Raw genomic sequence first — 12,337 nt, forward strand, 5'->3', positions numbered from 1 at the left:
AGGTCTCTGTGGGAAGACATGGTCTGTGGTCTGCTCTCAGGCAAGGGAAATGACATGTACAAGGGCTCATTGTTAGCTCAGAGGGGAGATGGGTTCAGGGGAGCAGTAGGAAACAAAGTTGAATAAATACAGTAGGGCCAGATTGTGAGGCCCTTGAAATCAGATATAGGAGTTTACATTAAACTTATGTGTTAGGAAATAGTGAATCTATTAAATGAGTGTGTGTGTGTGTGTGTGTGTGTGTGTGTGCGTGTGTGTGTGTGTGTGACAGAGAGAGAAAGAGAGAAAGAGAGAGAGAGAAAGAGAGACAGAGAGATGGAGAGAGAGGAGAGAGAGCTAGTGAATGAGCAGAGGAATAAATTCTACCAGGGTTGTTTTCTTTCTAAAAAATCCCTTCACTGGCTCCCTCTTGGCAAAGAGTATAGTCGCAGCTCTTAGCAGGGCACACCGTACCCCGCACAAGCAAACCTCACTTACGTCCTCAGCCTAGTTTTAAACATTCACCCCATGACTCCTCATTCTGGACACACTGAACCTCTTGCTCTTCCTTTCACACTGTGGTAGCTTGGAGCAGATATATTTACTCTACCCTGTAACCCTTTCCCTTCTTTCCTGGGCTGTTGAGACCATATCCATCACTGCTGCTGAGAAGCTTCCCTCAGCCCACCCCAGCCAGAACTGGTTTACTTCACCTTCCTTTCTATCATATCACTTTGTACATGTCTCAATTACAGGATTTATCACACTTATTGTCACTGTTGATATATGACAATCTCTGTCCCCTAATCTACTAGTCTGTTCATCTCAGTCTCATCTCTGTCCCCTACTAGCCTGTGAGTGGGACCACAGCTTAGTCTTCTTCATACCCCCAGCACCAAACACAGAGGCCAGCACGTGCTAAGGTGAGGATGCTGCATAAGGCCTCATGTCCCACTTAGGGCTGGAAGGAGCAGGGCAGAGGGTTGGCAGAGAGAGATTAAAGAAGAAAATGAAGGAGAGATTATGGAAATCATAGGGAGATCAAAGTAAGGGGATAAATGAGACAAGAGGGGCAGCATTTGTATGAAACACTGGGATGGGTAATATGAAGACCTTGCTCAAAACAGGTGGGGTCAATTTAAAAAACCAACATTTCTTCAGCACCTACTATGTGTGGGTAACACTATGTTAGACACTGTGGGGATACAAAGTTAAACAAAACACCTTTCCCTATGATTTGGTTGGGAAGATAAGACAAAGACTGGCAACATTCATGCATACAAAGTTTTAAGATTCTTAAAGTTCAGTATCATTTTCAACTTCAAGACTTTTAATATGAAGCCCCTCAGCAGTCAATAAGATATTGTTTTAAGAAATATTAGATATGGAAACTGACTTGCCTAGTTGAGATCTCAGCAAAGCTCAACAAGCCTAGACTTGAAACAATTTTCTTAGAAAGTGGACTAAGACAAATTGACATGGAAATGTAAATTTTAATACCGTTTAGGAGTATTTCTCATTTCTCTGTGTCTCAAACAGTATATTATGAGCCTTTTGGAAAGAGGCAAGATCAAGGCTGGAAAGGGAAGAAAGGATTCATAGAGAATCCGAAAAGACAAGAGGAATAAAAAGATATTCCTATTCAAGAAACTAATTTTTAAAACTATACCTATGAATTATCTGTTTAAATGATGATGTTTAAGTTATGTGTTTAAATGATGTTTATCTGATGGCTGTAATGTAAAATATGACACTTTAAGAAAATAAGTAGGGCTTCCCTGGTGGCGCAGTGGTTAAGAATCTGCCTGCCAATGCAGGGGACACGGGTTCGAGCCCTGGTCTGGGAAGATCCCACATGCTGCGGAGCAACTAGCCCTGTGAGCCACAATTACTGAGCCTGTGTGTCTGGAGCCTGTGCTCCACAACAAGAGAGGCCGCAATAGTGAGAGGCCCGCGCACCGTGATGAAGAGTGGGCCCCGCTCGCCACAACTAGAGAAAGCCCTCGCACAGAAACGAAGAGCCAACACAGCCATAAATAAATTAAAGGCAAAATTCCTTTAAAAAAAAAAGAAAATAAGTAGAAGGTGCTTTAAGATTTTACGATAGGCACTTAGCCAAAGGTAATTGGAGGGATTCTAGAAAAGGTATTAGAAAATGAAAATGGTAAGATCATTATGTGAATAAGAGATAAGATGCATTCTGTGCAAAATGCCTAATGTCTTTTTACTGGTGCCTAAGACAAGCAGTAGTAATGTCCCAAGACATTATCAACTTAATTTTTCTGGTTTATGTCAGTGCGACACTGGGATGGCTTAGACATTTAGTTTTTAATTTCATTTAACTTAATCAAACCTTGAGTGACTACTAAGTGGTTAGCCTCAGAGACCAGCTATGACCAATGAGCTGAACAGGGGTTGGCTGAGCACCAAAGGAGCTCATCAACTGAGCATTGCGTCCTAGGGTTCTGGAGAGTATAAAAGGGGGCACAGTAGTTTCTGAACAACAGGATGTAAGACAAGTAAGTAGAGAAAAAGCAGGTACTGAAAGCAGGTACTGTAGTAATGGACTAAGGGTATGAGTTAACATGAGTAGTCAGAGTATAAGCACTGATGTTAAAGAAAAAGGTATGTGTGTGGGCTGGGGTGGGGGGTTGGGGGGAGGATGTTCTCATTGAGTTGGGGTTGAGCTGAACCTTAAGTTGGGGGGCAGGAATTTTGAGTTTGGAGAGTGGGAAGTGAGTAGGGAACAGATCTTATTTATTGGGGAAGATAATCATACTGGCTTATTGTGGAAAAGAAAATTCACTTTGGAAAAGCTGTAGGAAATAAGTTGATACATGTGCTGGGGGAGGCATCATTTAAATGCCAAAGAAAAACATTTAAATCTAATCTTGAAAGTTACAGGAAGTTAATAGGGAAGGGACACAAATCTATACTAAATATTGAATGTAAAACAAGCAGCAACAATACTTAAGAAAGGTATCTTCCCTTTTTCCTACATTTTCGGCATCAAACATGTTCTTGTGCTCAGAAAAGAGGGAGAAATTAAGAGGGTGAACCAGAAGAACTGTTGAACTCTCTACCACTCTGGGATGCACAGGATTACCTCCTAGGTGATTGGGCTATTGAGTGAAGGCAAAAGTAAAATTCAACAAAACACCCCAAGTATGAAGCAGAATTGGGGAAACCATTGAGGTTCTTGCACTTCAGGGGCTCCAAAGAGCCCTTGTTTGTGTTTAAATGTACAATGGCAGCCATGTCTCATCACAGAGTGGGCCCCATTTCTGATGAGGGAAACAGAAGTTGCCAGGGCTTAGTCCTAGGCAAGTTACTTAGCCTCTTTGAACCTGTCTCCTCATCTGTAAAATGTGGGCAGTGGTAGTCCTCACCTCACAATAAGGGCTTTTGTAATGTAAGCATGAGGCAACGCTTGTTGATTGCTTAGCAACGGTGGTTGGTACATAGTCAATGCTCAATATTGCAGTCATTATTAATACTTTAAAGAATAATCTTATAACCTAGAGAATTACTTGTTACATTGCCTAGATGGGATGAGATGCCCCTTTGTCTGGGTTTGGACCCAGACCCAGGCCTAAATTTGAACTAAACTGAACTTCTGGGTTTGGTGGCATGGCAACGGGGCGGGGTGGGGTGAGTAGCAGGGTGGGAGGCTCTGGTGCAAGGTGTTGTGGCCATAGGAATATTAAATTCCATGTCAGCTTTCGGTTTAATTTGGCACCGACTGTTATTCAAACAAAGCAGCGTTGTGAGTGGCAGAGGAAGGGAGAGGAGGAAAATCAACGCATTCTTGGAAATAAGATGTGGCTTTTGCTTTGACTATTTTGTTTTTTCTTCAGCCACAGAAGTATTTATTTGCTCTCAGGCTCACAATGAAAATCCCTTTCAGGACATGGTACAAACCTAAGCTTCAGATAAAACTTCCATTTAAGATGACAAGAATTTAGCAAGACTTCCCTTGATACTTTTTTGTTTTAATATGAGAACCCCTCAGATAGTGCTATTTAGTTTAGGGAGACAGCTTTAATTATACTTAGAGCCCCCCTCAACCTCATTTCCTGTAGCTAATGGCATATGTGGTACTTTAAAAGTTGATGTCTGCTTTATGCTTGATGACCTTGGCTTAGTGTTTACAAGATGTATAGTTGTATCATTTACCCATTCTCTCCAAGCATTTATGTGTTAGGCTTTTCTAATTTTAGGATAAGATTTTAGTATAAAGTGTGGCAGTGCAATAATTCTCCAGTAGTTGCTCTCTTGGACCTCAGACATCTGGCATGGTGCTATAGGAGCTGGTCCTAGGTCAATATTTGAAGCACAGGGAAGCTCTGTGTGACCAAGTTAATGGAACTTTCCTGTTTTCTGGTTCTGTGGTATATGTTTAAAGCAAGGTTTTTTTTTTTTTTTTTTTTTTTTTTTTTTGCGGTACGCGGGCCTCTCACTGCTGTGGCCTCTCCCGTTGCAGAGCACAGGCTCCGGACGCGCAGGCTCAGCGGCCATGGCTCACGGGCCCAGCTGCTCCGCGGCATGTGGGATCTTCCCGGACCGGGGCACGAACCCGTGTCCCCTGCATGGGCAGGCGGACTCTCTATCACTGCGCCACCAGGGAAGCCCTAAAGCAAGGTTTTGAGCAAAAAGTTTAGGTGTCCATCTCTTCTTCACTAATGCAAGACTTATTGTCATAGCAATACAGTAAATGTCCATTTGTAATGTTAAGCTTGTGTCAATGATGATGTAAATTGGTTGGTTAGGAAACTGATACTGTCTTCTAATCCCACGCCTCTAGAAATAACACACACACACACACACACACACACACACACACGACACAGTTTCTTCCCTCAAAGAGCTTATACTTTAGTTGAGAAACCAGACCTTAATAGATTAAAAAAAAAATCCCTCTCCTGAGGTTTCCAGTATTTAGGAGACCGTGAAGAGGGCTGGTTTTTTTTTATTCCACTTTATCCCAAAGTCTGACTTCGGGCTGCCTGTGGACATAAGGGACTGGAAACTTTCTGGTGATTCATTCTCATCCTGTTAACAGTTTAAGTCCTTAGGAACACATGGTCTCAAGTTCTAGGAAGATCTAAACAATTGGGAGAATTTCTTAGGGATAAGCAGACACCAAATACCATAAACAGCTTGTATAATAGGGGAGATGATTGCAAAGCACAGTTATCTCTAGTTTTGGCTTTGCTATTAGTTGTATGACCTATGATTTCAGCCTCTTTGTGATCAGCTGGTTCTTGATCTGACAAATCAGAAGGCTGGAATAATACAGTGCCTTTCAGTTTTAACATTTAAAAGGGGGTCACATTTACCTTGTATTCTCTGTAGTGCCTTCCCTTTTTGAAGTTTGTAGCTAATAGCTGAACTTACATTTCAGGATTAAGTACTTTAAAACACTTTTCCTCAACTCCCAAGTTACTCAGAGAGTAAGGGAGGAGAGGGATAAAGGAGCTTGGCAAATTCTTGTAGAGAAATTCTAAAATTCATTATCTTTCATACCTACCTTTGGAATTCGTACAAGTGATTATTTCTTATTATTCTTATGCCCCCTTCCCACCTCATAAAACAATGTTCAAAAATCGAAAAGCACAAAACAGGAGAAAGAAATCAGCGTAATTCTACCATTCAGGCAAATTGCACTTTTCCTTTCGGTTTTTATCTAAAAACATGTGACTGGACGTATCGCTCTGCGATCTGCTTTTGTTTCTCTTTGGAAATATATATCTTGAGAGTATTTTGCTATGTCATAAAATATTCTTAGGTCACTTTTAACCTCTTTCCATTTCTGTTTCTCCTTCTAGGGCTCCAGGGGCCGGCGAGGCCGAATCTCAGAGCGCTGCTGGTGCTGCTGGTGCTAGAAACAATATGATAGTCATAAGGTCAGGGGGAGGGGTGGCGGGCGGGAAAGATTCCTTGAGCGAAAAAATGAAGCGAGCTCCCCTTTGAAGATCTAAGAAATTTCCGACACTAGAACCTTTTGTGTAGAGTTTTCGGCAACCTTCGGCAGGGGGCGCTCGGAAATTGCCGTCACTTTCCGGACAGCCTCCCGGACCTTGCCCTCTAGAAAACTGTACAGTGTTTCCGGCTCTTCTCAGTCGCAGACGCTCGTAACTTTTCGGCACTTTCCGGGGAGACTCGGGGGCTCCGCGCCTCGCTCACTCTGTTCCGATCGCCTGGCGCGGCGGGGCAGGGTCTTGGGCTAGTCATGGCGTCCCCGTCTCGGAGGCTGCAGACCAAACCGGTCATCACTTGTTTCAAGAGCGTCCTCTTGATCTACACATTCATCTTCTGGGTGAGACACGGAGACGCCCGGGGACGGGAGGGGATCCCGGGCTGGGGTCGTGCGGAGGGAGCTCGGATCGGGAGTGGGGAGGTGAGGCGCTGGTGGGGCTGGGGCGGCGGTCGCTGCTGGGACCCCGGCGCTTGTGACGACGTGCTGGGGCTCGAGCTCGGGTTCGGGCATCTCGCCCGCGCGGGTCGGGGTGTCGGGCGACGGCAGCTGAGAGGCTGAGCCGGGACCCAGACGTGCCTAGCTTTGGAATTCGATGCGGGGGGCGAGTAAGGGAGTGAATCCCCCCAGAGCAAACAGAGGGTGTCCCCGGACCATTGGAGAGGCAAGGCTTGCCCGGCCCCGGTGAGGGCTCGCTTGCATAATAGTCTTTTTCTTTCCACTGCTTCATAAGAGGGGAGTATTTTGCAGGTAAGTATGGTAATGGCTCCACTCCCGCCAGTCTGTCCTTGGGCTTGCTTTGTGTACCATCCCTTTGTACCCTGTGCTCATCTCTGAACTGGGGGAAAGGGGAAAGTTTCTGGAACTCTTAGAAACACTCCCCCCGCCCCCACCCCCACCTGCGGAAAGGTTTTCTTCCTAAGGCGGGTGTAAAACAGTTAAGTTTTGATTCCTAGGGCAAAAAAACAGATAAAGTTTAAGAATTTTGTCAAGGTGCCTTCTCTAGCTGCCCCTTGGTTTTGTCCTGGCCACAGTGATCCAGCGTGTGGATTTATCAAGGCCTGTTCTTGTGTACAGCCCCACCCCGCTTGTCTACCATATCCCAGCCACAGCTCTTTGGCCACAGACTGCTACATCAATTCTCACACCTATTGTTTCTTAAACACCTAGTGGTTTGTGGTTTGAAGATGTTGCTGTATACAGTGTGTAACTCTCAATTCTCTGATTTCCCACATAGATCACTGGTGTTATCCTTCTTGCTGTTGGCATTTGGGGCAAGGTGAGCCTAGAGAATTATTTTTCCCTTTTAAATGAAAAGGCCACCAATGTCCCCTTCGTGCTCATTGGTACTGGCACTGTCATTATTCTTTTGGGCACCTTCGGCTGTTTTGCTACCTGCCGAGCTTCTGCATGGATGCTAAAACTGGTGAGTCCTTGCTTTCTTAGAATTGGTTGTTGGTTTTTGAAAAGGCTTATATGTTGTAGGCTTTGTTTCTTGGAACTAGGCATGGCCCTTTTTGATTTTTCCTCTCCCTTATGAAAACTTAGCAAGTAACAGTGTAGCTGCCAATTCCCACCTTTGTGTTTTCCCTGCCCTTTTCCATAAAAATGTGAACATTGACTCCCTTTGCAGCTGTGATGTATAAACTGACTTGGACTTTTCTTTTTATCCTGCAGTATGCAATGTTTCTGACTCTTATTTTTTTGGTTGAACTGGTCGCTGCCATCGTAGGATTTGTTTTCAGACATGAGGTAAGCCTGAGTTTGGGAACCTTAATATGTGAAAATTTATCCTCTAAGAGATAAAGCTGGATAAATTTAAGTAATAGAGTTAAGCGACAGCTTTCACTAGTTTAAAAAATCACTTACAGCTGTGTTTAAAGCTGACTTTTTCAACCTGTAGCTGACAGTAATGACTTTCTGGTAAAAAAAAAAAACCTAGCCCACTTTTTTGGTAAAGACTGATTGATAGTCACCAGAAGAAAATTGAAGGTACCCATAATTATTTGTATTTGCAGTCATTTTTCTGTGTATAAGTACCTATTAAAGTGTAGATAGTACAATTTATAACTTTAGTGATAGGAAACTATTTAAAGCACAAAATTGATAACAGAAAATTGATACCTTCTCCACTCATCAAAACCTTAATAAATCTGGGGTTAGGAAGTCATTCAATGAGTACTGAAGGCTCATCAGTGAGAGTGGTAGTGCAAAGTGGTAGTGCATTCTCCCAGAGTGAGATTTTGTAGCTTAAAAATCCCATAGGCATCAAATGTGTACTCAATTGAAAGTGAAGAAAGATTGAGGGTGGGAGGAGATACAGCAGAAGGAAGCTGCCACTTGAATAAATATATGTTCCCACAGCACTTTGAACTTCTAGTCGTTATCATCTTGTACTGGAATGTTTTGCTTAGGAATCCCCTTAGCTAAACTTACATTGCTTAGAAGACAGGATTGGACCATAGAAGTTAATTACCATACACATTGCTGCTATCAAAGATAGGACCATTTGGTCAGATGTGGGAATTTCTTATTTGACCTAGAAACCAAAAGAACATTCTAAAATCTTTGTTTACTGGCCTTGTGTTTCTTTGCTGTAGATTAAGAACAGTTTTAAGAATAATTATGAGAAAGCTTTAAAGCAATATAACACTACGGGAGATTATAGAAGCGATGCAGTAGACAAGATTCAAACTACGGTAAGTGGTCATAGGTGGTGGATTCTCAAGAGGGGAACATATTCCTTATTCCCTCAGAGAAGAGGATAGGGCCCTGCCTACCAGACGTTGTCCATTTGTACTATAGCAGTGAAAGTAAGGCTAGTCCCAAAGTGCTAATCTCATGAATTATAATGCCAATAGAGAACAGCTGCTTTAAAATATGTCTTAAGCTAGAGATCACCAAGTATAATCTAAGATGATGGTTAAATTGTTTGACTACAGAACTAAAAATGCTTCTGTTGGATTTTTTTCAGTTGCGTTGTTGTGGTGTCACCGACTATAGAGATTGGAAGGATACTAATTATTACTCAGAAAAAGGATTTCCCAAGAGCTGCTGTAAACTTGAAGGTTGTTCTCCTCAGAGAGATGCAGATAAAGTAAACAATGAAGTAAGGAGTAAAAAAAGAATTTAATTTTTACTCACAATACATGTAATCTGAAATAGGATAGAGCAGGTGTTATTCTCATTGAATAAATGAGGAAACTGAAGCTCAGAAAATTGGTGACTTGATTTCACACTTAAATGCATAATCCAAAAGGTGAAACCTGTGTTCCTCAAAGGAGACAGGATCTGTTATGAAAGAATAAATTTTAATAAAAGAACAATAAAAGGCTAAGGTATCTTTCGCAGAGATGTGTGATCAAAGTATTTATTATGGTTTGAGCTGTACTTAATGTTTTTTTTTCTCTTCCATTAGGGTTGTTTTATAAAGGTGATGACCATTATAGAATCAGAAATGGGAGTTGTTGCGGGAATTTCTTTTGGAGTTGCTTGCTTCCAGGTAAGTCCTTGTAGTTAGGAAATGTTTCATCACGCTTGTTAGGTGTAAGCTACAAGATTTCCACTTTGAAGGCTTCAGTTTTGGCTTCAGGGCCCTGGTTAGCAAGGGCATTTTTAGAGAAGTCATATTTTCACAAAACCCTCAGTTGCTCATCACAGTAGAGATGTAGTAGTTTTGCTCTTTTCATTGCAATTTTTGGTTGTCTTGCATCTTATGTTTTCCCACACTGTTTTCCACAACTACAGAGTTCTCTAAGACCTGCCCTGCTAGGTCTGTCTGAATCTGCACTAATAGCTGCTAGCCACCTTTCAAAAGTTATGTGGCTAGTGGCCACCGTGTTGGACAGAACAGGTATTACAGAATATTTTCATCATCACAGCATTGTTTTAGAATCCTCCAAGAGAATCTCTGCCTTGATAGATGGAGATTTTACTTGATGAGATGCATATTCTAAGCCATATCCTTTTTGCTCTGATAACTGAGAGGAAGAGTAAGGAAAGTTTCCCCAAACTTCAAGATTTTCCTGAGTGATTTTTGTCAGTGGTGGTTGTGAAATTCCAATCACAGTAGTAGTTAGACTTCACTTATATGCTTACTCTAGAAAAAAACTTAAGAAAATTGGTAGTGAATTAGAAGTGAAAGGAGAATATACCTGTATCCTGAGGTCTTTAAGCTTTGTATGTATATGTGTGTTTAATTTTGCTTGTATTTTGTTTCCAGCTGATTGGAATCTTTCTAGCCTACTGCCTCTCTCGTGCCATAACAAATAACCAGTATGAGATAGTGTAACCAGCATAACACGGGCCTGTTCCTCTCCAACTTTAAGGTATGTTCATTTTGATCCTCAGCTCTCTCAGTGTTAGTGTTTACTCCAGCCTATACATGTGATGGATGGACTGAGTTTGCCAAGAAGGTCATGTCCAGCAGTGCATTCAAATGTTATTGTTACTGTGTAACCCTGCATAGGCACTTGTGTCTCAATACAAGTCATGGCCAAAAAGGACAGAAGGGCCTCTCTGGGTTTACCTGCACATGTCAGCCTAAAGATCCTAAGTGGTCCCCTTTCTAACAGATTTGGACCTAGTGTAGAGAAGTGAAGAATCCCAATAGTGACCTGGCAAGTACACTCTGCTCTTGGTCAATATCGGCATTTTCCCCTGGTCTTTTACCTAATTCTCATTTATTGCAGTCCTCTGGTGGACTGTTACTAGAGCCATAAACTCATCTAGCTTAACTAGATTTTGGAGAAACATGTGCTTCAATAACTTCAGTATTTGAATGGTAAAACGTGAGAACTGTAGCTGGCTGAATTAATCCCTGGGGCACCCTTCACATTTGAATTGAGCCACTGACTGGGAACACGTGAAGGTCTTCATTAGCAGACTAGATTAAAATGTGTGGAAAGGAATACAGATATTGAAATTTGGGTTATAAGTAAATTAACTTTTTTTCTTTAATTTTAGCATATTAACATCCCCACCCCCAACCCTGTGAATTACAAGATCGCCTGGATGGAAGACCGACATTTATTACAGATAGATTGAAAAACTATACCAGTAGTCTGATTCGATCAAGACATTTGCTTGATATGTTCGAAGTCCACCTTTTGTCCCATTCATGTTAGATAGTTGAAATCCCCATGTCACTCTGAAACACTGGAAGAGCTTAGTAAATTGTAAATGAAGCAATACTGTGTTCCTCTTGACTTTTTTTTTTCTCAGTGTGTGGCTTTTGAAAGTCACTGTGAGTTTGCTGTCAATGTAGTGTGATCGAAAATTGATCCCTCCAAACTGGACCTTTTCCCAGCCAGGGTTATCTGGTGTGATTGTATAATTTGCATCAAGAAGTTAAAATGTTTTCATTAGTCTCTGTTCTGCTGATAGGCAGAGAGTCACATTGTGTAATTTAATTCCAGCCAGTGGTTGAATAACACCCATCATCAGAGTTGCCAAACGGTAGTAATGACAGTCTCTGACCTCTAAGGCACCCAAGACTATAAAAGGCACTACCAGTCCTCTGTGATACACCAGGTTGCAACACAGTTAACACTTTACATTTCTTTGCCTCGAAATTTAGGTATTTATACTAACATTTATATTTCCCCTATTGTTTGAAAAGTTCTAATTATTACTTAATGGTGCCAAGAGTTATTGTATTCTCCTTAGGAATTTAAAGCAACTCATCTTCATTAGCTTTAGCTGGTATTTCCTTACCAGGTTGATAAGAATTGTCAACATTAAGGTTAACTTTTAATAGTCTTAGTTTTGTTTTGTGCCTTTGATTAATAAATATAAATCTTTTACACAATAAATAGTGTTTTCCTCTAAAGTCATTGTGTTTAACTTTTGGAAAATCTGGGGTGGTTGTTTTCCACTGAGAAAGCTAAGCCCCATATTTCTACTTGGAGTACAGTTTTAGATATGAAATATAAAACTGAGGTCTTGACTCTCATTTTAAAAAAGTCCCTGTTTACATAAACTATTCCCTGTGAAAGGATTACATTCCTTGCTATGAAATAGCATATGCTTAGCATTCTCCTAGAGATCAGACTCTTTGTTGTATAGTTTACATTAAGAAGTTGGATAGGGAGAGGTATAACTTGTACCTTCAGGCTAGTAAGGAAATTAATAATTAAAATTGGAGTTGGAATGGGGGAATTCTTTCTTCGGTTTTGAGTTTCTTTCTATATCCATTAGTAGGACCTAGCTCATCTGATTGCCACACATTCACACAGTCCTTGAATTTGATGGTAAAGGGGAATCAATCACAGTTATAAGGAAAGTGGATAAAAACTACTAGTTGAAAAAGATTAATAATGAATTTTGGGGTACATGTTTTAAAGTACTTGGAGTTACTACACAGAAAGGATATTCTCCATT

The 12,337-nt window shown here is 41.4% G+C and overlaps 1 protein-coding gene across 2 annotated transcripts; it reads left to right on the plus strand.

Moving 5' to 3' along the window:
• The first annotated feature begins 6,096 nt into the window (after positions 1-6,096).
• TSPAN6 (tetraspanin 6) lies at positions 6,097-11,786 on the plus strand. 2 transcript variants are annotated; one of them, XM_060001821.1, is made up of 8 exons: positions 6,097-6,298; positions 7,194-7,235; positions 7,634-7,708; positions 8,557-8,655; positions 8,931-9,065; positions 9,375-9,458; positions 10,179-10,284; positions 10,922-11,786. In XM_060001821.1, exons 1-7 carry the CDS (start codon positions 6,212-6,214, stop codon positions 10,245-10,247), a joined length of 591 nt encoding a protein of 196 aa, XP_059857804.1. In that variant the 5' UTR covers positions 6,097-6,211; the 3' UTR covers positions 10,248-10,284; positions 10,922-11,786. The 2 variants fall into 2 exon arrangements, with proteins under 2 accessions (XP_059857804.1, XP_059857805.1); XM_060001822.2 differs by having other exon boundaries at positions 6,098-6,298; positions 7,194-7,382.
• Positions 11,787-12,337: the final 551 nt, after the last annotated feature.

The sequence above is a fragment of the Delphinus delphis genome, chromosome X (genome assembly GCF_949987515.2).
Source record: "Delphinus delphis chromosome X, mDelDel1.2, whole genome shotgun sequence".
Lineage (NCBI taxonomy): Eukaryota > Metazoa > Chordata > Mammalia > Artiodactyla > Delphinidae > Delphinus > Delphinus delphis.

Excerpts from the sequence above, each read along its gene's own strand:
- TSPAN6 (XM_060001822.2), top strand. The coding sequence starts at position 6,212 with ATGGCGTCCCCGTCTCGGAGGCTGCAGACCAAACCGGTCATCACTTGT. Across the intron at positions 7,383-7,633 it reads CTGCATGGATGCTAAAACTG|TATGCAATGTTTCTGACTCT; the intron begins GTGAGTCCTTGC and ends TTTATCCTGCAG. Across the intron at positions 9,066-9,374 it reads CAGATAAAGTAAACAATGAA|GGTTGTTTTATAAAGGTGAT; the intron begins GTAAGGAGTAAA and ends CTCTTCCATTAG.